Here is a 27676-nt window from a genome sequence, read left to right as displayed (position 1 = left end):
AAGCCTTAGGTGATTCTTGTCTTAGGAGGTTGGAGATAATAAATGTGATCTATCCATACTATAAGATATATCTTGAGCAAAACGAAGGTTGTCTAGGTAAAATTAGTCATTGTAATATGTCGGCCAAACACGGTTGATCGTAACTAAAAGGTATATATATATATATATATATATATATATATATATATATATATATATATATATATATATATATATATATATTACTTTTATCATAAAGAAGCACCGGCTGCACCTTAACTCCACCTCCATCCCTCCTTACCCATCATCCCCCTTCACCTCTTTATTTCGGCGGAGTGTATAGCCTAGTGGTTAACGCCGGCGTCTCCCAGTCATGAGATACCCGGTTCGATTCCCCGCCGACAGCAATGTGTGTCGTCTGGCAAGGGTGTTGTTCAATAACAACTTCCCGACATGGACGTTAAATGGATGTGTGCCGAGAGATTGGCTTCGGTCAGCTTGCGAGTCTACAAGCCTCCACGGCTTCTTTCGCGAGTTCCTGCTTGCGGGAAGATCACATATACATACATACATACATACATACATACATACATACATACATACATACATACATACATACATACATACATACATACATACATACATACATACATACATACATACATACATTTCAATTCATTAGATGGTTCTCTTACACAACCTACAGAACCACTATAGCAAATAAATGTCAACCAATTTGATCCACTCTCAACATCAGTCCCTAACACCGGGACGGTAACCGTGTCGTCATGACGGTGTTAAGTTCAGTGAGGTATAATTCGAAGGGGGGAATGGATACTATACACATGCCTCTCCCAAGAAATAACCTGGGCACGAATACAAAACGACTGGTCCGCTTTCAACCCCAGTCCACTTGCATCGAGACTGACTGTGTGATCATCGTCAAGTGTGTGTCACGGTTCCCTCAACAAAAAGAACAGATACTACACATGATCTTAGCCAAGAGGCTGAGAAGCGATAATTAAGAGGCTGATGAGCGATCTACTGTGTACTGTGTAGGCTTAAAAAATGTTTTAAATGTTAGCAAACTGCTTATCCACTAGAGAGCCTGTGTAAGAGAATGTGTTAAAGTAAGTTGGCTTGACGTTTCGATCCTAGCAGGATCTTCTTCAAAGGCTAAATGACAAGTGATAGCCTTCTGTGTAGGCTATCTGAAGTAAGCGATACCGCACTATTTAAGTGATCTTAGCCAAGAGACAAGTGACTCGTTACCCTGGGTAACTAGAGCGTGGCTGAATAACCGGTACCCGATGCTGAACGGAATCTTAAAAGTACAGGATATCCAAAGGTGGTGTGGTTTGAAGTAGGTCACGGAGTATCGTAAACACCGTTACACAAGCTAACCAAGGTCATTCTTTATTATTGTCATCATATATTTGCTATACTACGTGCGACCGCGATTCGAATGATACCTATGAAAACATGAATATTCATATCCCTCCTTGACTCAAAATCAATTCTTAGACAATATCTCCGGTAACCTAAATCCACTTAAACAATGATCTACCTAAAAGGATGATAACCTTTCAAGAAAACCATTGTAGCGTATCGGTGCCATTTCGCAACCAGTATTGTGTGCAGAAAGCCACCGCTTACTCATCGTAGGTGTGTGTGTGTGCGTCAAACGTAGCTTAGCAAGCTGGAAAATTTATTATAAACCCGCTACCAAAGCAACTTGCTCAAGCTTATACAGTTAATAACAATCATAGAGCTGTACATACGTAGCGCATGTTGGACCGTTGCAAGAATACCTCAGGCACATTGTCATATCTGGTGGAAACAATGTACCATATATTATCTTGAAAATGGAATAATTACTTATTGGAAAAATTCTGTTTTTTTTTTGTTTCACCGGCGGAGCAAAAGTGTTCGTTGTTTGTGGCCCTTTTTTATTACTTTAAATTCTCTGAGGGAACATTATAGCTGAAGAGTTCATTACATATGCAGATAATCGCGATGACAAGCGTTCGGAGAGTGGATTGTTTCATAATCATTGTTCTACTGCTACTAGCCTGCACATGTAGGCTAGTCAGTTCTGCAGGAGGTAAGTAATACTTAGTCCCACATCATATGGATCGAAGGGATCAACTTTTAGATCTCATATGCTTGTTGAGGTGATCCTTGCAATCCGGTGAAAGCTTGGTTTACATCATGAAAATATCGTTCACATAATTATTACAAAAGGAAAGTTATAAAGTATATTTTACAAGTCACAATACACTGTCTGCGTAACCAAACTTGTCAGTTACGCAATACTTCCAGTATAAGTCAATGATGACTTTATAAATGTCTGTTATCCATTTGTTCTGGCATGGAGGTAAAAACAGACCTCCATTTGTTTTGGTAACAGATCAAAATCTTCGGACTTTGTCATTGTTTCTATAACCCAATAGTTTCTTTGTTCTGATAGAATGTGTGAAAGGCCACGTTTTTTTTTTATAATTCTTTCACATAGTATGTCAAAGAGCAAGATTAAAACATAAGTTATCGTGTAAATTATAACTCAGAATATTATTATAACTCTCCATCCCTTAATCGTCTAATCCCCTTACATCTATCTCTTTGTGTTCACCATGCTCATTAACCTGTCTGTATTATGTGCGTGTTTTTGTCCCTTCTGATACTGTTACTTGCCATTTAGCCTTTGAAGAAGATCCTGCTAGGATCGAAACGTCAGGCCAACTTACTTTAAAATATTCAGAATACAAGTAATAGATATAGAGACTGCTTAATAACATGATCAGATCTTTCAGCATCTCATATGAGGCTCCTCCTAAGTTTAGAATGTTCAAAGATGCTGGTTTTGCACAACGGTTAAGTCTACCTTCCTCTGGTTTCTAGACATTCAGTTACGTATAATGCTAGGACAAGTTAACGTTTCGGTAATACATAAGTTCTACATATAGGAGTATAAAATATGTTAATTAAATTAATACATGTATGTCATGCAGTATATAGGTTTATTTTATTTATTTTAATTTATATGTATAAAATTATAACACTGATTATTGTTTCTTATGTTGAACATAATTGCTCATCAATTTATTCCATACCCTGCATGGCCCCTGTTATAGTATAAAAAAACGACCATTCTTAATCGGATCCCATGCAGGGGGTTGTGAGATTCCGACTTTGGATTTACATGTAATTAAAATTAGCGTGGAATAATTTGTTACCAGATATTTAATGATTCTGTGAGTCCAGAGAAAATGATCGAGAAGTGAACGTCAACGTCTGGGAAGTTTTAAAACATTTTTTTTCTTAAACTCAAAGTCGGTTGATTACCTTTTTATAAAAAACCGCATTAAAAAATGAGTTATGTATACTTAAATGCACCAGATGAGGTGAGGAAGCTTGGCGAAGGGGTGTGGTGGGGGTCGTCGGAGGACTCAAGTGTTTTATTATCGTGTCAGGGTCCGTGGATCTCAAAATCTTTCGCACGCAACAACCTATAGCGGCAAAACAGCGATTTACATAGAGATCTGGATAATTCTGGAATGCATAATTCAAATAGAAGTTGCCAAGGAAAACAAGGCTGCATTAATGTTAAATAACTTCTTTAGAATAGTTAAAACGATGAGTGTTAGCTGACTTTAAAACGTTATGTCTCTAGGCTAAATCTCAACGTTTTCGTAAATTTGGTATCTCTTTGAAAAACGCCAGGTTTAGTCCTTTCAGTGGGTGTTTGCTGCAGATTCAAGAGCTGAGTGCCGACTAGTTCGCAGCGAATTTGGTGAGGACCGCACCTGCTTGGAATGTTTTCAATTTAAACATTTATAAACTTTCAAAATGAAAGGAGTTGATTCTTGCTCAGTGCTTCAATGGATTGATTGTTTCCTGGATCATGCATGATGCATGAGTTTTCGGAATAGTTTAATGAATGTCACTCATATTTCTGACGGTTCTATCTTCAAGATAATCTATTTATTATTGCTGTATTCTCAATATTTATATTAGTGTACTCCTAGTTTTGTCTCTCACGGTATCGTGAGAAACGATCATCATTGGTTCCACCGTGTGACTGACTATCCGCTGGCAAACTCAGACATATAGATTATAACCAGTTTAAAGTGACTTTGATAAATCCGATCTACAATTCTACATGGCTGTTTTTATTGAGCAAGCAAACAAAGCGATTATCCAGAAAATCCCCCCAAATATATATCTATCAATTGAGAGTTTGAGGGTCACCAGAGGTTATGCCTTAAAGGCTTGTGTATTGCCACATAATATGTACGGATCCCATTGGTATTTGTATGGATGTGGACAATACAGCCACCATCATATGCAGAGTTGTGTGTGGGTGTTGCGTGTGTGTGCGCTAGGCTATCGTCTTTCAAAAAATCTCTTGAAAGCTACCACGGTACACTCAGGGAGTTGTTATACACTGTTGTGTTTTGAAAAAAAATGGCGAATTTTAATTGAAATGAAGATTTAATTTGTACTATTTTGGTCAGTCGGTCAGGATCGCTTTGCTTTTTTTCTGTTTTTTCTTCTTGTTCTTCACTTTTGATTGCCACTTTATTGTCCCGATTGATCATTGTTTTCGTTCAATGAATAGGTTTAGGAATTTTCTGGAATTTTCTGGTGGCAAACTGAAACAATGTACACAGCTTGTATTGAGGAGAAAAACATATTTCAAAACCCTTTATCAATGACGTATTGTCCCCTAACTCGAAATATGGTTTTTCGACTGTTACCTACTTTTGACTGGCTACTTAAACGTCCATGAAGCTTGGCTGGATCACATCATGTGGTCTGTGACGTCATCTGTATGCGTATACACTTCTTCAAAAGTGCTACTATATATTATAATCAGGGAGTTGTTATGGAACAACTCCCTGTTATAATCTCCTGATTGATTTGACCAGGGAGCAACTCCCTTGACATCTGATTAATTTGGAATGTTTGCTTAGCTGTCAACGTTCTCTGTATTCCAACTTTCCGATCAAATGCATCTTTCTTTGGAAAAATTCATTTCCTCTGTGGAAAAGTAATAGGAAAAGACATTTCTCAACTGAAGTGCCCTGATGATATCATTCATCCTGCTGTTGCCAGGTGCATTTGCAAAAGAACACCAAATTAAAAGAAAATCATGTGTTCGCGATAACAAAGTGCAATGAAAATGTAGGAGATTAGTTTCAGCAAGTTCGCTAAGCAATGAACTTCGGCCACTGCAGAAAATCCATTTAAGGAGAGCAGTAGACAAAATACAAGATATAGACGAGTGGTGAGGGTGGGGGGTGAAGGGATTCATCGCTATCGAACTTGGCCCTGATTTGTACGTAAGAACAACACAACCAGTGTATGTGTTTTGAGGATTCGAAAATAAGCAAATGATAGGGAGATGTATAATGTGTTGTAAATTTAAATAACTAATCCATCATCAACTTCGCTACAGCTGCAGCCTGTAACCTTTTGGATCAGGAATTTGACTGACAATATAGGTCTGTTATTGATTGCCCTCTTAGCCCCCGCGGAGACTGGGAGGGGGGGTATAAGGAAACCGGTGGAAAGTGCCCCTTATTTTGTGAAATAAAAACATCAAGAATTCCCCATTTCAAAGTTTTCAAAAATCGGCAGGTGAAAATTACAATTTTTTACAGAAAAAAATTTCCTTTCATGCTCTTAAAATTTGACGTTTTGTTGAGAAATCAAGAAAAATGTAATTAAAGAGTACACTTTTGAAGATTTGAGCAAAGTTTTTCTTTAACATGTGCCGTTTTGCTGATACTGATAATACGTTAAAATACTGGAATTTGTGACAGAGAATTCATGGACAGAAGGTCCATATTGTCGGGAGGTATAGAGGTATTTTGGTGGTTACCCCCCATGAACTCCTTCCTCCCATTAAAATCTCTTCCTCTTCCTCTGCTGTTTATCACAGACACGGATAATTTGATATTCCCTCCAAGCTATAAAGACTTGTTTTGGGCCAGTAACTAACCAATTTATAAACAAAGGGTTACTTATGTAAAAAATTTCAAAAAAGATTAAGGATCAGTGACCGGTGAATTGGAGCCACCACTATTACTAATATGATTTTTTGAACTGTTTACAATGGTCGGCAAACGGAAAATAATTTTAAATCAATGAATGAGAGGAAAGGAGTATAGAAGATAGCAAGCAATCGAATTACCATTTTGACATGAATCTGCTTCGACATTAGTTATATAGTTGTGTAAAAGTAAGTTGGCCTGACGTTTCGATCCTAGCAGGATCTTCTTCAACTTAGGCTAAATGACAAGTAACAGTAACAGAAGGGACAAAAAACACGCACAGAATACAGACAGGTTAAGTTATAGTATAGAACATAAGTTATCAGTTATAGTTAGTATGTCCGAGCCTCTGCAACTCAGTATATGTTGACTCTAATGATAACAGAGCAGCTCGCGTGTATTGACACATAATTTTATCTTGATAACTGTGCATAAACAGGACGACGCAATCGACGGAAGAGACCCTAGCTTACCCTCTTCATGTAGGGAGCCTGACACGGGTTCCAGGTGCGTTGGGAGGGGTTGAGGTAAACAGGAGTCAGGTCGTTATTTCATTAGTATTAAAATTGTGAAATTAAAAAAGCTGTAAAAATTATTCGCGGTTATTTTCCCCCATGCAAGGTCTTTCCACATCCGATGACCCTAAATGCCAATATAGCCTTTCCATTGTTGAAACGGTCTTCAACGTTTACGCAGGTGAAAGGAACCGAGTTTGCTTTCGTGCAGTATTGTAAAGTGGCCCCGTTTCTTTGTTAGCTAAAAGCAGAGAACAATTGAATTGTGGGGATAACATAAAGGGTAGAACGAGTACTGTCCCAGTTTTCGTTTTCCCCCGTCTTGCTAGAAGCATTCTACTACTGACTAAAATATTTAGCGGGTCACCAAACGTAGGTGGACAAAACTGGTTCCATCAGCACAATCTATTGTCAAAAACCAATTTAACAAGTCACGTAGTATTCTGCAGTGATGTGAAAATGTGAGGGTTTTAGGGGTTGACGTATTGGAGTCTTTGCTATAACTAAGTATAAGATTTTAGACATTTTGCGGTGGAAATAAAACACGTTGGTATGTTTATGAGGGGGCAGGGGAGAGATAGAGTCTTAATTTTTACGATTCGACACCGTAAGAGGCTCGAAATGTTTCACAGGACACTACGGATCCCCGCCCACCCTTTCCTATCCTTCTCCCGCCCTGACATATCATTGCTAAAACCAGAGGGGTAGGAAGCTTCCAAAAAGTGGGAGGGGGGCGCAACATCAGAGGGGCACTTTCTCATTCCACAACAACCACTCGTTATGCAATAAACCGATACACACTGGCCATATCACTTAAATATATATGATGTGGAAGTATACTATCAATACTATTTATTGAGATTGTTAACCGTGCTCCAAAAAGATATGGGATCCCATTTTAAAAATAGCATGTACAGACTAAAAATAAATAATTAAAATAAAATATTAAAATGAACAAAGGCTTAAGGTATCCAAAAGACAGTCCTTCATTAAAGGAGCACATTTTATTTACCAGTAGGGCTGATTTGCTATTTTGGAGAAAAAATGGGGGGCACGTGCCCCCAGTGCCCCCTTCCACCAGGCTCCTACCTCTGGCTAAAACGGTTAACGGACTTGATGAGTCTCTGAAATATCGGTCGGTCAAAAGCATTTATAAATAATTTTTACAGTTTTAAGCAAAGTATTACTTGTCAAAGTACAGTACATCAGTATTTCACCTAATTATGTTAAAAATTCAAGTAATGGAAAACCGTGGTAAAATCTTCCCAAATTAACTTTTACCCCATCCCTCAAAGCATTCTATCTTATTAATTATACTTTTATCGGAATCATTCCTTAGTGTCCATACCGAAATTGGTGGGTCAGAACTTCCAGGAAATACTTCTTTTAAGACATTCCAGTAACTCTATAATATGGGTAAAATTTGGGCGTCAATAGATACTGGTGACATCACCATCCTCACTTATAGAATATTCTTTAAACTGCAGGACATTTAAATTCCAGACATTCTGGGTTAAAGATACTGTAATACCGCACGTACACCACATGTGAAACAAGTAGTTAATGTCAAGACAATTAACATATATGCTATACATTAAGCTGGTTATTAGTCCATGTATATAAATAAAGAAAGACATGTTTAAGAACAGATTAATGATTGGCATCAAATCAAGACATAAATTAATGTTGTATTAAATTACATTTTATTTAAAACACACTTCAGTGAAAGAACTGCTGGTATACTATACGGCTAACTCCAAAGTATATCATTGTTAGGTTAAAGCTTAGTATCTTCCCCCAAAGGAATATTTTACGAAGTAATGTCGCAAAGAAAGATCAAATCGGGGACGTACGTACGTTTCTACGTTTCTCTCTCCGCCCCACCCCCTCCCCTCAAGTCATCTACTTAATCAATCAAACAAACCCTTTTTGTATAGTTCCATTATTTACGAGTTTCAGATGGATTTCTGACGCCGTAAATTGACAGATGGTATGTGAAGTCTGGTAAACATAAAAGTCAACATTGATATCTCGTCTCCTCTATACATTAATATAAAACACCGACACCGCGTACGATTTACCAGCCGACTCTACACCGGTAATAAATTGTCAGCGATTTCGTCTCGTCCAATTTACAGCCCCATCGCAAGATTCTGAGATATATCGTCGTTCGTCATTAACTTATAAAACCATCATCGACCACGGACGAGAAGAAAGTAACTTATGATAGTTTGAGGTCAAAGGTTGCGAATTTTCAACACGTCATCACGTAATGATAGATCATCCCTCTCCACTCATAAAGTTTTGACTTGACTTGAGATACCCAATGTCTTATTCCGTCAATATGTGTACGAGTGTATATATAAGTACAAAATGAGTTCTTGAGAATCTTGGAGTATGAAACAAATATGTTTTTATTAAAATCACAGTCCTCACCCATCGGGCGCGATCCAAAAGTGGATCGCTAAGCAATTTCGTTGCATTGCGCGCGGGATTTTCCAGACTTTGGAAAAAATGTCTATATTATTTTTATCATATCAATTCCATATAGTTATTCCAAGGTATAGCGTTTTTTAATTCTGTGCTTCGCTTCTCGGGGTCTGGTGAGTGACGGTCCAGTCGTAGTGAAAGATCGTGGATGTTGGACGTGAACGTTTGTGGACCGCCTTGAAAAGTTCTATATATATGTTTTCTTGTACAGGTTTATTTTGTGCGGTTTTTTTTCTGTAAGGCTTGAGTTTATTAAGTCCTTAAACAATTTTAAAAGGGCGATATTGTTCAATAATTAAACCACGTTCATGATGTTAATTCAATTCTCGGAAATGATAAGGGTGGAATAAAGTAAGAATACTCTAGTGAGTTCTTAAATTTAGTTGATAAATTGCGAATTTTATTGCTCCGTGTCATATCAGACGCGGCTTGCTTTTTCTAACAAACATTTCAAAGTGGGCGTCTATTTTCGTTGACTGTCTCTAGCGTTCGTCGTTGTGGTTGGACGAAATTGGTCGCAAAATGCTTGTTTCAATATAAGTTAGGGCAATCATAAAACATATTTCCAGACTCCGGGTTATTATCAATGTCACATGTACCCGCACAGTGTATGGTGAGTCACTAAACCACAATCACATCTTGGTATCAATGAAGAACACAAGAGTGGCCAACCTTTAGAGGGAAAGAAAACCATTAAAGGTGATCGACCTCCAAACTGCTGAAATATTACTAATCGTCATTGCCCTTTGGTCACAATTTAGCGTCCACTTATTGTCATCATATGAGTATCATTGTCCTTTCTAACTCAAATATTTAATTGGCAAACCTGGCAAAAACGGTATATTTGGAAGCAATTTTCGATATATTTTCCTTTACTTTTCGTTGGGGTGAGTTGAATCTACAGGTTACCTTTATATAAGGAGACACAAAACCCAACCATCATTATTGTGCTATATAAGGAATAATATCATCAATAACTTCCCCACAAACAGCTAAGTAAAGTATATTTGGGAGATATCACTGATTAAATGTTCCTTCACACGCAAGGCCGAAGACTTGATCAAGTCTATAAATATGACAATATTGAGCCAAAAGTCCTTCAAGTGTTTTTAACATTTAACATCTTTATTCCTTGCATTGTTTATTGAATTGAATTGAATTTGAATTTATTGTCCACAATCGGAAATTCGGCTTACACAGGTCGTAAATGGGGGGAAAGCAATAGTAGAAGTATCAAGAGATTGCGATACGCATAAAGTAAAACAAACATATATACAGCAACTCCTACAAATAAAAAACTTATCTTCTCACTTGTGAATTAAATATATGGATAGAATTAGGCACAAATGAGTATATCTGTAGCGGCCCCTAAGTGTACGTGGTGGGTATAAACGCAGTCCAGAGCGGTTGTAAATGTAGTGCTCAAACAGGGTGTGTTGGGTCTTGCATGATTTGTTTTAATTTATAGCAGGCCCTCTCATGATACAAGTACTCTAACGATGGTTATTAAGCACCGATTACACGCTGAGCAACTATTTTCTGTATTGGAGATGGAGATATGACAAAAAAGCTGAACCTAAAATACTGAACCTCTTATAGCATAAGTAACCTAATGATGTTATAGGTTTCAGTGTCAACACTGCTAGCATTTCTATTTTGAAAATGTGAAAAGAAAAAACAGAGAGAAAGAAAACGGTCTCAGATCCCTAGTGGCTCCATGACGTCACAGTTTTACAACATGTCAGCTCCCAGACACAACAACTTTTACACTATACAATGTCTCCCAAACGGAACAAGATATTTCTCAGGTGTTTCTTCAAACAAAGATATGTTTTGCAAGCCAAATATGATGATGCTGGGTGTGTATCCCAATCATTATATACACCTTGCACCAGCTGCCGGGGTTTTGCTTCCATAATGTATCGTTACACTACACAGTGAGGCAGAAACACAATGGCACTATGTGGAACATTAAGCATCAATATACTAAAATATAATAACCGTGAACAAAAAGCACTTTTAATTGTTACAGCTTATAAATGATTTCCTTTAAAAAGTATCCCTGACGTCTGGTCACTTGATTTTTTTTATAACATTAAATATTCATGACCATTTCTGTTTTGTAACAATACGTCACCTGCTACTCCACCCTATTTGTATACAATAGTACGGTTTTCTTTTCTATCTAAGCCTATACAATGTTTGATTCTAGTCACATAAGGAAACTGTCGTCTTATTCAAAGGATTCTATGTCACGTGAGTTTCGTTTAAACGTAGGTCATTTGCTTTCAGGGTATATATGTATCGATTGATTATTTAAAGTCAATAAGAAAACGGGAGGCTTGGTGGTTTCATTATCGGGTTGTACTATATAGGCGTTGACATATATACACAGAGTCTTATATAATGTATCGTACATGCATACAGTGTAAACTGTAAAAGAGAAAGATACTGCGCCGGGTAAATTGAGTGTTATAAAATATAACTGTATATATAGCTGCGTAGAAGTTTCTGAATCAAGAATATCCACAGTATGTCGACTTCACCGAAAAATATACTAATATAACGCTGTGTATAGGCTATACGGGTTAAGCAGGGAAAATTTCTCTTTTAAAGAGACCTATACTAATTTCATTTCATAACACATGACCTTATGCAAATTATTCCATCCTTAAATGAGTACAATTAATGTAACTAAATACTCGCTGATCAATTTTATCACCTATATATGTTTGTTTAATGTTCAAGAAGTCCAAAGCTGGGCATGCATGTTGACGAAAAACGAAGAATAATGTCAAAGGGTTTTATAAGTGAAAAAGTAAATTGACGTATTGGTATTTAAAGTTTGAAAGCAACTTAATTGTGAAGAAACCGCCATTCATGTGTCTCTTTAGAACTTGTCTAGACGGGTAGGTGGGTACCTGACAGTCCCGTGAGAGTCTGGGATGTTTAAACCAGAAAATGATAGCCATGCTTATATGTGACCAATTTTGAAAGCAATTTCAGATAAGGATCATATGCCCCTCCTTAGCACCTCACTGGACCTCTCAAGGGCCTTTGTGATGGGGCAGGAGAAGGTTTGATTATGATGGTGGTACATATTCAGGGTATACGGGAACGGGACCGACTCCATGCATGCAATTAAATAGTATAAATATCTCCATGTATGGGAACCGATTACCGTGGTGCCGAATATAGGCTGGATAAGTATTAATCATAGTTCCCGGTAGACACGCATATCTAGGCCTATGCGTATACAATGGCATATATATATGAAGGCAAAACTATTAACTGATATATACATTTAAAGCAGGCCCATCTCATGTAGTCAGGTATGGATATGCAACCCCTAGCCAATTCCCCCGCCGCTCACCCCCCAACCCCCCCCCCCCTCGTGTTCCTTATTCTGTTCCTTATGAGTGAAGACGTGTAATAGTATCCGTGTTCCTCACATTTCTTGTCTCACCATACTAACTGCATCAAGATAACATTCATATATCTTTTGTCAAGTTTTTAATCAGGTTTTTTTTACCTAGTTATAAAATATGAATCTTTACAAGAACGTATATAAAGTCTTCCTTTTGGGGGCCATAAACCTGTTTCCGCGTGACAAACGATGATTTATCATTATTGTGTCAAAAGTGCAAACCACCAAACAAGAACAGTAGAGATCAGATTGACAGAAATATTTAGACTAGAATATCACGTAAGGGAATAAAAGTGCTGAAGTTATGATAACATACATGTGGCCCATCAACCCATTTAATGCCCAATAAATTTACTAAGGTGACTTGCGGGGGTTTGTCTAACTGGTTGATTGACCATAAATGCAAGATCTCCAACATTAAAGTTTAAAAGCGCGATATTTACGAACTAAGCTGTCAAGTTACAACTCACACAACTATTAGAATCATGTCAGATGGTGAAGAATTTATTGTTTATTTGATAATAAGAATATGATCAATAAATTTAATATTATCAACTTCAATTCAATATCATAAATATATTCAATAACCATAGTGAAATAACAACGACGTTCAATATCCTCCTCAACCCCACCCCCCCCCCCCTCCACCTCATCTGTTTTCCAGACAACGCTGCACACTCGCGTTATATATTCTGTGTATAGAGTACCCTTTGTTGAGCGTGTCTCTCGAGTGTACTCGATACATACAGCAGCGGTCCGCACACCTTAGGCCAGCGACTCCCTGCATGAGTACTGGACTACAGCACATGTCTACCAGACCCAGGATACTGAGAATGAACGGAAGCTAGTCTGGAAATAATATTTAAAATTGAGAAAGAAATTTAATCGATATATTTCGGCAAGCTCCTAAAAATATGGTTGGGGTCGGGGTGGGGGTGGGGGTACTTTCCCCGTGGCTCTGATCAATTAAGAGCCCGGAGAATTAAAGAAAAATATGTTCTCACTTTCAATTTCAAAAAGGGGCCTGGTTACAAAATCGTTCCCGCGAACCCGCGGACATAGCGAATCGATGTGACGAATTACACCCCCCCCCCCACCTTTTTTTGTGTGTGTTTGTGTCTAAGTTTACGGGAAATTGCAACCTTAAGTTAAGTTATAGTCATACTAGCTTAGTTTTATAACAATTGTTGCTTTAAAATTTACCAAGTTGTTATCCAGGTGACATCAGTACCCCATTTAGGTTTACGGTTCCCCTGTCGACTTAGTATTGCGAACCACGAACGTCTATCTAGGTTGAAGCGTGGGCGACTGATGGGCTAATGTCTACCTTATAGAATTAAAAGAAAATACGAAGCAAGTGATCAAAGTAAATAACGGAAAACTAAACCTCGATCCCTATTCTAAGAAGTGCTGTCCCGTGACGCGTTTTTTGGTTACCACAAGTTGACAAGAACACATGGTTGTATCTATATCGCCATTTGCATTGTGTTGACCCGGTCTCGGGACGGGGGTGGGGGGGGGCTTGCTTTGCCCAGCCACCTTATATCATGACATAATGTTGACCCCTTTACATTAAACTGAACAACGCCCGCGCGTCTTGCACACCGTACCGCAAATGCACAAAACATATACAACATAAAATAGGACATCTGTTTGGAATCACACGTCCCCCTGGTTGATATTTCAAAAGTCTATGTCATATTAGAAGGGGAAAAAAAACATGAAGTACTTCTATCCGCCCTGTGTATGAATGGTGCTAACCCGTTCACAACCCTATAGCTGGCGCATTAATTAGTACATAGTTATTACATCGTATAGTTAACAATAGCCTTCTTCACATATGTAAGCCTTATACTAGTCTCAATGTGTAACATTTTCTAAATATAAACAATCCATCGCCTTTTATAGGAAAATTATAACCTTTTCAGACAATTTATCTCTTTGATAACCGTCATTTAAAAGCAATACCTGTATATACAACATGTGCAGCTAACATATATGTAGCATTGGTTGTAATTTATGTAGCGTTACTTGTTCGTATCATCATTGCAAGCTCGCTGAACGAATTGTGTAAACTTCAATTGTTTGCTTACATCACCATGGTAACAAGAGATGCGGATTTCTGTAATCATGTCGACTATTGATTTTCCGCGTCGTTTATACGATGGGAATACGCCCTGTAAAGCTTTTCTTTTTCTAATTAGATCTATGTATTTACATTGAATTTTTTACCTTTCTGTTCGAAACTCATAAAAGAAAGAAAACAAAGTCATCGACGAATCTGTAGTCTGTATACACCCAAGTAAAGAACCTTGCAAAGAACATCAAAATTATACGAATTGACTATAGTTATATTCCTAACCATACACTAGTGATGTAGCAAAATATGAAGCATCCATCACTATAGCGATATCATAGCGCTGGCTAGGCTATCACAAACTCAAGGTATATGATATAGATTAGATGTAGACGCATCTGACACTCGGTGCTGAATGACAGGGGTCAATATCACGGGCGTTTCTGTATGGGGTATCCCCCGCCCAAAGTTGTCCCCTGACATCGGGTAGGACCTTAGGCCAAGACACGGGAGAAGTGCCCCCTCCCCCGAAGAAATCAAATATCTTCCAAATGCCTACATATTATGGCACACGAAACTTTGTATGCACTGGCAACATTTAAACTTGTACTTTGCATTCCTATATGTTGTTAAAATGAAGGTAAAACATAGCACCATTTTGCGTCTACAAATATACTCTGATGGGACACGAAACCCTCCCATTTTCCTCCTCACCAGAAAGGGTATTAGCCTTGTCTCCCCCCTTCCCACCCACCGAAGGGGGTCTATGGTCTGTCGTAGGCTATGGGTCTTTTTATCGTCATTTTTCTTCGTCATCTTGTATTTTTCCGTGCATAGGCTCCTTTCCAGAATGTTTGTACTGCAGTGCCACCTTCCTTTACTCTTTGGTAGCAGACGACAAGTACGCATTCGCCAGGGCCCAAGCGATCATGTTGTACGCATATTCGTCGCGCAGGTCTTACATTATCAGAACAGGATGGTATCGTTTGCTTCGAATTTAATTATGAGAAAGTTAATAAGTATCTGGAAATACAAGTTACGATCTATCATACAGAAGTAACAACCACGTAAGTGATATTATCAGACAATTAAACGTATAATGCAAAGGGACCTGAAACCATTTGTATATTGCACTTGGAATGGACCGATTTGTTACAACAAATCAACCATCCTTGTACCAAGCCGGTTGATTGCCGTATATATATACGTTGGCCTTCATCGGATAGGCTACACTGTGTATCCTTACTTCATTTACACAGGCTATTCATTTCTTCCAAGTCTCGTACCATTATCGACTGTGTTTGCAGCGTTGAGCTGCTGATAAATTTGAACAAGTGCATCTCAATCTGTAAAAGGTTAGCTATAACCTTGCCTAATGTCACGACGTCTGTTAATTTTGCTTGTGAGGAAAACAACTCCTTTAATTAATTTTTGAGTGTGTTATGATTTCAAATACTCAGTGGCATACCTATAACTTAGAAGAGTTGTCACCCAGGATGGATCCTCCCTTTGTCACCACATCCAGAGGATGCTGACCTCGGGAGGGTCTATTAAAGGGGATGCTCTCTCCTCTTTGAGAACATTTTGTTTTAAATGTAAGATAGATGACTTAGATGCAAAATAGTGCAATCATTGCCAAAGCTAAGTTTGAACTGATTACACAATGATTTCCAGAAAAAGGGGGGAAGGTGCATGTAGCATGGCTTAGCAGAGAGACAATATCGGCAATAGTGTGAGGCCCCTGCATAAGTAGTTGGATAGATATAATGCTTAAATGTTAAAAAATGCAATTTACATCATAAACTGGATCGTTCAGACTAATGTCAATGTTGGATTTTGACATCTGTAAATATATACTGTCTTTCTCACATAGCTTAAGGCTATGATAGGTTTTCCCATTCACACTGAGTTTCATTTAGCAAATGTTCGGGTTGGAATTTACTGTTTATTGACATACCCCATTTACTGCAGAACACCTTAATTAAATGAATGTGTACATCTCTATATTTCAAAAGAAGAAATATCTATAAATCTAGCTAGCAAAATATAATAATTTTTGTGTTGGATCTTCAAATGGATGAGCCCTGCAGTTAAAGCCCTCATGTTTATTGGCCCAGAGGAGATAAATGTCAAGAAGTCTACCACCATGCTTTATGGTTTTGATAACAGTACTTTTCTTGTGATGATCAGTTACATGTAAATGTAAATTTGTAACAGGCACCATATCAAATCTAGTGTATTGTCTGAAATTGATTTAAGCATCCAGTTAATTAATTACTGTCATAGCTGATGGTTTATCCTTATTGTTTCCTTTAATTAGATTAATTTACATAAAGAAGAGAGAGTTTGTGATATGGTATATTTAAATTATAATGTGTGATGTTATCATTATTATAAAATAAATATTGTTAACTAGTTCCAGTCTTTCAGAAGTGTTATCTAGGTTTACAAACAGGTGACATGTGTCTCTTTATACTTAATGTATATGTAATTCATTATTCTTAACCTTAATTCTTTCTCAAATTTTGTGTTTTTATTTCATAGAATGTGCAAGCAATCCTTGTCAGAATGGTGCAACCTGCGTCGATCAAAACTTTGGCTACTATACGTGTCAGTGTATGAATGGCTTCAGAGGAATTAATTGTGAAACAGCAACAGGTAAATCAAAATCTTTTACATTTGCATCTTTGCCTTTACAGTAGTATTTTACATGATGTAGAAAATACATGTGTTACAATAACACTTATCTTGATCAGAGAGAACAAATTGCTACTCCTCACTGACTAGACATGAACTTGTGTACATAACACGCTTTGCTGTCAGCAAAAGTACCCATTCTAAAAGTTTATACTGAATAAGCCAGCATTCTAAAGCTATAGCCTATCTGATCTGAAATATTGTAACAGCGAGTACTTTTCCTGCGATGATCAGTTACATGGTATAACAAACCTTAATTGGTTCTTCTGACAGTCACAGCAGAGACCATGTCACCTTTCTTATAACTTTTAGAGCAATCTTGCCTCAAGTTCTTTCTCTTCCTTGCTTCCAGTGTTTCTTCACATTTTACAATGTCCAGTGAAGAAGATCCAGCTAGGATAAAAAACCTCAAGCAATTTAAAACTTTGACACATTTGCCTGTGCAGGGTTGTTGTTGTTTACTTATATGTCATTTACTTATGTCATGTTATTTCTGTCTTTCGTTTCTTTGAACAGGACTGACATGTGGAGAAATATTTTTTCAAGATACAGGTGTTATCACTAGTCCAAACTATCCACAAGAATACCCTCCAGATCTTAATTGCCTCTACCTCGTCCGAATCCACAGTGCTGAAACGATCAGAGTAACGATAACAGACTTTTACACAGAATCTGCCAAAGATGTCTTAGATTTTGGTACCTCTCCATCTTTGGAAAGATTGGAAAGTTGGGAAGGCAATCTAACGAGTAGTTTACCAATTGTGGTCGAAGTCAGTTCCAATCTACTTTGGTTCCAATTTTCTTCAGACAAAAACAACAATTTTAAAGGATTTAGATTGGAGTATATTTCAGGTAAGTTTGTACTCATCTTTTCAAAGTTTGGGATGTAAACTGCAGATTTCATGCCTTGTGTGATGTGTCAGAACTGACTTCTTTCAATAAATCATAATGTGCTTAATTATGCAAGGTCTACCATATCTTCAGCAGTCAATAATTTATCTGGTATCACATCAAAATGTGCTATGCAATAGGCGCAAATTGCTATACAAGTGTCAAGATGTATACCAGTTTTTGTTCACAGGAACCATGTAGTTATTCTATAAGAGACAATGTTTAGAGCTATCAATACTGCTACACAAAATTTTAACAATAATTTTTTCCCTGTTTCAAATTTCTGGATTTCTTTACATTGATCAGCTCTTGGTGAACAGAATTAAAAATTTGTTTGTCAAATTTTTGAGAACATTTCAAACGTGCAAGTAATTGACAGCTAACTTTCTGAAGCTTAATTTTTTTTCTTCTCAAGCCTATCTTGGAGTACCTAGCTGTGTACAGATTAAGAAGACTCGTCCCAAACTGCGTGCCGCGCTCTGAAAAAGTTAACTTTCCGTTGCTTGCAAGTGAAGTTTTCTGCTTGTTGCTACCATGGAGGTGTTTTTACCTCCATGTTGCTACAAAATGCAGACTAGACCTGAGATGTCCATTGCTGCTATTGAAGCGAACCGCGGATGGCGGGGGAAATTACCGAATTTAGGGTTCTACGCTTCGAACTCATAAGTTATAAATGAGGATGCAAGAGTGTTCTTGCGTTGAAACAACGACTGACTTTTTATTACAAACTCTATGAAATATGAAAATATACAAATGAAGAATAAGTCATGACACATGACAGTATAAAATGGCTCGATATAATAAATGGCTCAAGGGTCTCTTTACTCTCTTAATAAACTCTTATTAAAACTATTCTTACTCGGGGAAAAAACCTATACTCGAAACTACGAAATATTCATACGACATGAATACAATTACAATTAAAGACTCAATAATATTACCCTGCAATACGACATAGCACTCGTACAATACTGAACAACAATGCATAAAGTGTATAAGGAAAAATGTAAAATGAACATTATGAAATAGACTGCATAAATAATATAAAACGTTTGTCAACAGGCGAGGACTTTTGGCACCTTCGTAATGGCCAGCCTAGGGCAACTAATGCCGCTGCAACTCATTATAGGCCTTTTCACCGTACTGTTCCTAGACAGCAGGAATTTACACCTCCTGAACCCACAAACTCTCAAGAGACTTGGCACTCCATAGCTATCCATAAAGGCTAAGATTAGAAGGACAAGCTCTTGAGACAACTCTGTAGTGATCAACAGTAACAATATGTTCAAGATACAAAATACAAATACAGTATACGCTCTTTACACTGCGAGCAGTATAATACTGAAATACAGGTACAATAAAATAATCTTACTCAATACAACTCAACTGTCAATACAGTACAATACACTAAATAAACTTTCAATTACTTTCTGTATACTTCACGTGACTGTATATAAACTCTCTGTATATAAACTCAACCTAACCGTTACTGTCACTCTACAGTATACTAAATCTCAATACAACTAGCACCCATGTGCTTAACGATACACAACCACTGATCTACACAGTGTACACAACGCACCCTATAAACCCATAGGACCAAGGTCCAAATACACAACCTAACATACGTACTTTGTACAGTGAAGTACAACCTAGCCAGAGGGGCAACAATTACAACTACGATTCAATTTAAATAATAATAAGGGTACGTACGGCACTTTAAATAATAACAATATGTATGACTTAAACTCTTACTATACTGGGGTCAGCTCGCTCGCGAATAACAAGAATTCTCCACGCTCGCGGACATCAAGAAACTCCATCTCTCACCAGCTCGCTATATACTATAGTAGGTCCGCCATCTTGGTAACCAGCGACTTCGAGCCAGAAGTCAAACCATCCAAAACCCTGAGGCATCCTGCCTCTGAGAAGGGTGACATCTCCTTCCTGACTCCAGGTAGTAAAAGATACAGGTAAATCTGGGCTATTGACGACCCAAGATTATGTAAATATGACCAAAATATGAAAGGGATAACGAGGCGATGCCCCGGAGCTCTGCAGGGACGATGCTCGCCATACAACACCGTATCCAGAACTGAAGAAACACGTGGAAACAACTAACGCCAAAAACTGACTATTACGAACTATTACGTAAGACATGCAAATACTAAAAGGGTGCACACAACAAAATTTCACTTCACTACAAGTTCCCCGCAATTAATGACATATGACCTCACTGTCATTAATGAAAACAAAATACAAGAAATTTTGTAAACAGTGAAATACAATATGTGAAAAACCTGAACGGTTCCCCGCTGTACCCGCAGTACAGACACAACTACAAACAAGAATAAACAAAATGAATGAGAATGCAACAAAAAGTCAAGCCGTCATCCCACTTCTGACACCATTGAAGCGAACCGCGGATGGCGGGGGAAATTACCGAATTTAGGGTTCTACGCTTCGAACTCATAAGTTATAAATGAGGATGCAAGAGTGTTCTTGCGTTGAAACAACGACTGACTTTTTATTACAAACTCTATGAAATATGAAAATATACAAATGAAGAATAAGTCATGACACATGACAGTATAAAATGGCTCGATATAATAAATGGCTCAAGGGTCTCTTTACTCTCTTAATAAACTCTTATTAAAACTATTCTTACTCGGGGAAAAAACCTATACTCGAAACTACGAAATATTCATACGACATGAATACAATTACAATTAAAGACTCAATAATATTACCCTGCAATACGACATAGCACTCGTACAATACTGAACAACAATGCATAAAGTGTATAAGGAAAAATGTAAAATGAACATTATGAAATAGACTGCATAAATAATATAAAACGTTTGTCAACAGGCGAGGACTTTTGGCACCTTCGTAATGGCCAGCCTAGGGCAACTAATGCCGCTGCAACTCATTATAGGCCTTTTCACCGTACTGTTCCTAGACAGCAGGAATTTACACCTCCTGAACCCACAAACTCTCAAGAGACTTGGCACTCCATAGCTATCCATAAAGGCTAAGATTAGAAGGACAAGCTCTTGAGACAACTCTGTAGTGATCAACAGTAACAATATGTTCAAGATACAAAATACAAATACAGTATACGCTCTTTACACTGCGAGCAGTATAATACTGAAATACAGGTACAATAAAATAATCTTACTCAATACAACTCAACTGTCAATACAGTACAATACACTAAATAAACTTTCAATTACTTTCTGTATACTTCACGTGACTGTATATAAACTCTCTGTATATAAACTCAACCTAACCGTTACTGTCACTCTACAGTATACTAAATCTCAATACAACTAGCACCCATGTGCTTAACGATACACAACCACTGATCTACACAGTGTACACAACGCACCCTATAAACCCATAGGACCAAGGTCCAAATACACAACCTAACATACGTACTTTGTACAGTGAAGTACAACCTAGCCAGAGGGGCAACAATTACAACTACGATTCAATTTAAATAATAATAAGGGTACGTACGGCACTTTAAATAATAACAATATGTATGACTTAAACTCTTACTATACTGGGGTCAGCTCGCTCGCGAATAACAAGAATTCTCCACGCTCGCGGACATCAAGAAACTCCATCTCTCAACCAGCTCGCTATATACTATAGTAGGTCCGCCATCTTGGTAACCAGCGACTTCGAGCCAGAAGTCAAACCATCCAAAACCCTGAGGCATCCTGCCTCTGAGAAGGGTGACATCTCCTTCCTGACTCCAGGTAGTAAAAGATACAGGTAAATCTGGGCTATTGACGACCCAAGATTATGTAAATATGACCAAAATATGAAAGGGATAACGAGGCGATGCCCCGGAGCTCTGCAGGGACGATGCTCGCCATACAACACCGTATCCAGAACTGAAGAAACACGTGGAAACAACTAACGCCAAAAACTGACTATTACGAACTATTACGTAAGACATGCAAATACTAAAAGGGTGCACACAACAAAATTTCACTTCACTACACTATGTACACTGTGTTGTGGGTATTGACCGTATCTGTATGTATTGACTGTACACTAGTGTTCTAATTACTGAAGGTAGCAAGCTGTGTGTGTATTTTGTGGGATCGAGGGTTGTGTCTTACACTTCTGTTACACCTCATTCGAAACAAGGTCAGATTACCGACATGAGACATTTCTTTGTGCGCTAGTCTTCACACCCTTTCAGTAGAATTTGCCATGTCATATTAGTTAGGGACTTTAGAAATGCTACATAGAATTGTAAGAAATTTCCTTGAGAAGAAGAGGAAGTGCCATAGATTGATAGGTCTTATTGTGATTATGGTGAATGAAGAGAGACTTCTGTAAGCAAACCTTATTTGTTCAAGCAAAGTTTTGGCTTGTTTGTGGTTTGCTGGTTAGTCAGGTGTAAAATCAGGTTACCGCTATTTAACACAGGATTGCAAGTTCATTTCCTGTTTCAACAGAAAATCAGCAGCATTTGGGAACCCAATTGCTAAAATTTCGTTCGCACTACAATTATAATTTTTTTATTGCAATGATTTTTTTTTTGCAGTGTATGCATTCAAAGATCATTTATGTTTATTTTCAGTAATTCTTGCTCCTGTTGCTATTATTGTGGAAAATATTGGGAGAATAATAATAATATTAGAGAAAAATATTGCTTCTAATAATGACATCAAAGGTCGCCAGTATGATCTGTCAAACTATTTCACTTAATTGGTTCGATTTCATCATCAATGTTTATCCAATTTGGAGAAATTGCCTTGTTTGCTTATAATACAGACATGAGGATTGACATGCAGACCAGGAATGTGTCACACTGTACATAATAACATAGTTGGCTGATATTCATCGGTAGGGCACAAACAGAATTGTTATCAATTCACTACTTTGGCTGCATGATGTATCGATTGTCACATAATCATGCATGCCTGATGCATCGGTTCAGAGGGAAATCTCTTCCTCTCATTTTCGGGAATAATTGAGCTTTCAAATTTTGTGTAGCAGGTTTGAAGGCTGTGAACTTTGTCTCTTATAAAATACTATATAGATGATGCGTTAGAAACCTGCTATACACCTTTGCTGCACTTGTGTAGCAGTTAATGTGCCCATTTTGCATAGCATTTACGATGCAATACAGGGTAACTTATTCCCAGTATTTTTAGCAGCTATGTTAGCTTTCTTGATTGCTGTTCCCATTTTGAGCAGTTTTGACCAGACTTCAACAAAGTATGACAACAGCATGTCTCCATCTTACATCAGTATTCAAATTTATAATTCAAGACTTAATTTCTTTAAAGTTTGTGTTTTGGAAACAAACCTTATCTGCATATATGTAAGCTTGAAACAGCTGCTTAAAATGTGAGAAATATGCTCCAACAAATTGACATTAAAAATTGACTGATGTAGTCTTTGCATGTGATACAATTGATAAATTTGTTAAGTATTAAATTAAGCAGCCTGAAACAATTTAGCAACTTTAAAATGCTTCACAACTTATGCAAGGTGCATGCACACATCGGAGAAACCGAGAAACTATGAACTGACTTTAATTATGGAAAACGTTTCAAATGTTGAAAAAAATAGAAATGACTATACCAACACTCACAATCATTATTTACTTGATGGTGGTAGAAGAGTGTCTCTCTTCCCTTCCCCTACCCTCTCCAAAGAGATGAGTGAAGAGATGAGAGGGGGCCCCTCCCATGGTCTTCTCTCATCTCTCATATTGAGACTCCTCCAATCACCTCTCATTTTTTTTATTTTTAGATGGAGATGACTGTCTTTTGAATCCTTGTCTTAATGGAGCTACTTGTGTTGATGGGATTAGACAGAGGACATGTTTATGTGTACCTGGATGGGAAGGGACATCATGTGAACTCGGTAGGTGTTTATATTAAGTGGGACACAAAATTCATATTAATTTCATCAGTTGCACTGATGTATGAAGAATTTATTGGGAGTGAAATGTCTTTCACTACAAAGTAACTGTTACAGCTGGTTTCAGCTTTTTGCCATTTTTTCTTTTTGTCAGACTTTTACCCAAGCATTTCTTAAAATTGAGATATCCTAATTGATGAAACTAAGCCTGATGGATTTGGTTTTTGTCTTCATTTCATTTCTACTGATTTTGGATATTATATACTTAGATATTTGGTCATTCCACCTCATTCTCAAAGGATTCATTGCTTAAACACACAGTTTCCTATTCATGACATGCAATATGAAGAATAAAATATTAAACATATATGTACTTTTACTAATTATTTAAAACAAGTTCCCATAAAGGACAAAAATGAATGGGGGAAGATAGTGGGGGTGGATTTGGGAACATTCTTTTGTGATTTTTATTGAAACTACCACTTAATTGTCATGATGTTTATCACTATGACTACTGCCATTAATCTTTGCCACAGTTCCAAACAACAGATCAAAATATTAGCAAAGACAGTAAAAACATAAAACAATGAAGTCTCTTATCGTAATAGATGAAGTGTTGTTTATCCATTAACAGTCATCAGCATAAATTATCTTAACATGCATCTCTGGGGTCATTTCTTGTCATTTCAAATATTTGTTCCGAAAGAATGTCAAAAGTATTGATGAATGATGACAATTGTTTGACAAACTTAAAAGAAACTCCGCATATTGAGTTTCCCATAATGTCTCGTTTATGGTGCTGGAACATGTCAGGTTATAGAACATAGCCACTGGGCTGTTTTTCAAGAGGTGGGAGGAAGGATACTCTGCAAGCTGAATATATATTTCATTTACGACCAAAGCTATTGTAGTTTCTAAAGGGCACCTCTGATGGACATCAGTAATGTACATTTGGAACAGGTGATATATTAGAGGCTCAGTCAATTTATTATGTAGAATAACCAACCATGAGCTGTTTCTACAGCTTCGTTAAAGGAATTTCAGGTTACCAGTGGTACAACCAGTAAAACTCTTTTAGTACTTAGCCATAATTAGCCAAATATAAATGCCTTAGTTTATGATATGTTCAATCCTGATATAAATGTCACTACCTTTGATAAATATTAGGATATTCAACTAAAATACTAAACAACTATATCTCGTTAGGTTGACAATTGACAATTTTGACAGTTTGAGGACAAAGATGTTACTAAACCGAGGTTGTAAGTTTTGGCATTTATTAAATTTGATTCCTTTCATATTCATTTTCCAATAATTTAAAAAATCATGAAATTGTTTCAGCAAAAATCACTGCAAATTTCCCCTTTATTTTAACCTTAAATACCCATTAACTACTTACACGTCAACAAAATCATGCTAAATTTACAGCAACAGCATGTCCATAGTCCAAGCAATGGCTTTAATAGATGTATGGAATATGAATATTCATTTTGAGGGGTGGGGTTCTCTTGTGTCATGGCTCTGTCCTCATTGAAAGTCTTGGAATGTGGAACTGCTTGCAAAATGCTGCTCTAAATAGAATTCAACAGACTTAAGTTATGCATCCAGCCTGTTAAGAGATCTCATATCTTTCATCAAATAAATTATGTGGAATATGAATAGTTTCAACAAAAACAGTTTTTGACAGGTGGATGTTTTACAGAGCACAAGTAAACACTGTCAGTGTTTTGATTGCAACTTAACTAACAAAGGTAGAGTATTTTGTCATATGGTGTTTTGGTAATAGTTGTGTAAAAGAAACATTACTTAGAAACATTGTGTGATTAAATCATTATTTGAAACCTACTTCCTTTAAATCAACATGCCTCTTTTTTCATTAATTTATATTATGAACCTTGCCCGCCATCCCCCCCCCCCTGTTGAAAAGTCACATCAACTCTGTAAATTTATATTGACATATTAAACACAACTGTGAGTAATACCATTACACCTTGCATACAGTTAACATTTCCTAGGGGGTTTCTGTCAGTACTGTCAAATGTAAATTTGAATTATGTGATGTTGATTTCTACCATAACTGTAGTACAAAAGAAAGGTAAATGCCCACATCCTGAATTGATGAGGGCCTTTTGAAAAGCTTGACTATGACATCACGCCCACATATGATGTCATTTGTGGGTGATGAAAACAAATGAACCAAGATAAGAAAAAGCCTGAATGGGTATTAGTCTGGAGGTATGTTTCACCACAAGGTGTTAACTATCAATGGAAATATGTAGAATTGTTATACATGTGGTATTCATTACTAGAAAGTGTCTGTACAGGCCTCCAAAATAGCACTGTTAGTTAAACGTTGGTTTAGCATCCCTGAAATACTGATTTGATAGATTTATTTGTCCACAGGTTGCAGGAAATAATTTACCATGTAGAACTTTCTAACAATTTTGAGACTTTTGAACTGTGTTGTTTATCATCAAATAGTAAATATACTGCAATGCTGTTTTCATATCATGTGTTTATCATGTGTAAATGCTAAATATCTTAATGGAAGGCTAAACAAAAGAGTCAACGATATTTATCTTTTCAGATGTCGATGAATGTGCTACCACGCCATGTGCAAATGGCTTCTGTCGATCCAGTCCAGTCCCAAACACATACAGCTGTCAGTGTTTCACTGGTTATACTGGACAAAACTGTGATTTCGGTAACATTTTACTAGTCCTTCAAGTTTCATCCTCTTTCAAGAATTTGTTTTTCAGTTATGCTCCTTAAGTTCTTCATGTGCAGATCTCCACTCTCTTACAACAGCTTAAGACTGTAAGAGAGTCATTAATTTCAATATAATTCTCTTTAAATAGATATTGAGATCAATAAATGGAGAAACAAAAATCTCTTTTCTCAGTGGTAACCTTTGACATCGTACGTGTAATATAATACAAGCTGTGCTTCTAGCAGCAGTACCATGGCTAGTGCACTCTCCCTCCTCTCTGCCGGCAGTCTACTGGCTGCGACATTTTGTTACTCTCTCATAAAAACATCCCAGGTCCTAGCGCCTTCTATTTTCCTCCTGTAAGATGATAACTGGAATACTTTCTTACAACAAGTGTATAGACTCTGGATATTAACCATGAAGCATCTGTTACTTACCCTCTGTGCTTCTTGAGAGATTTAGTTCTGATCACCAAAAATTGTTTTATGCAGCAGAAAGATTACATCAGATGACGGGAAAAGAGAGGAGGCAAATCAAAAAAATAAAATGAGGAAGACTTATGAACGGAACAGAACGGAGATGACAACAGTTCAACAGTTGGAAAAGAACTAGCTAATTAATTGTTTTCCTCTGTTACCAGTCTACAATCAAGTTATGCACTTTCCCATCTACCTAACCTCAAAGAGAAAGGAAAAATATGATCTATTCTGTAACAAAGCAATGGTGTTCTACATAATGTTATTTGTTTCCTTGCACTGTCAATCATCTCAAAAAGTTGTGAAAGTTATTTTATTTTCACATCTGATCAAATTCCTCCCTGTTTTCCTTCCTGGTAAATTATGACTCCCATGAACACTAGCCACTTAGATTCCTGAACTGTGACAACAACTGTAGTTGCCATATTTTCTTTAGTCAAAACTCTATGAGTAGTAGCAG

General features: G+C 37.2%; 1 protein-coding gene, 1 long non-coding RNA gene and 1 pseudogene across 2 annotated transcripts in view; 1 reads left to right on the top strand and 2 right to left on the bottom strand.

Moving 5' to 3' along the window:
- Positions 1 to 909: 909 nt before the first annotated feature.
- On the bottom strand, positions 910 to 998 carry LOC139960730 (U2 spliceosomal RNA; annotated as a pseudogene).
- A 633-nt stretch (positions 999 to 1631) lies between these two features.
- LOC139959749 (uncharacterized) overlaps positions 1632 to 27676 on the top strand; it is a 150099-nt gene continuing 124054 nt past the window's right edge. The window contains exons 1-5 of the mRNA XM_071957583.1: positions 1632 to 2083; positions 17092 to 17205; positions 17761 to 18096; positions 23920 to 24033; positions 26618 to 26734. Of these exons, the coding sequence (XP_071813684.1) occupies positions 1981 to 2083; positions 17092 to 17205; positions 17761 to 18096; positions 23920 to 24033; positions 26618 to 26734 (784 nt within the window). The 5' untranslated portion in view covers positions 1632 to 1980. The remainder of the gene's footprint in view (positions 2084 to 17091; positions 17206 to 17760; positions 18097 to 23919; positions 24034 to 26617; positions 26735 to 27676) is intronic.
- LOC139960203 (uncharacterized) lies at positions 8415 to 15609 on the bottom strand. Its single transcript, XR_011790416.1, has 3 exons — positions 14439 to 15609; positions 13674 to 13797; positions 8415 to 13319 (listed from the first exon to the last, which is right to left on the bottom strand). It is a non-coding gene; the product is annotated as an uncharacterized lncRNA (long non-coding RNA).

This window comes from Apostichopus japonicus, chromosome 19, assembly GCF_037975245.1.
Source record: "Apostichopus japonicus isolate 1M-3 chromosome 19, ASM3797524v1, whole genome shotgun sequence".
Classification (NCBI taxonomy): domain Eukaryota; kingdom Metazoa; phylum Echinodermata; class Holothuroidea; order Aspidochirotida; family Stichopodidae; genus Apostichopus; species Apostichopus japonicus.
Note: the sequence above shows the minus strand (reverse complement) of the source record. Positions and strands in the feature narration are given on the sequence as shown.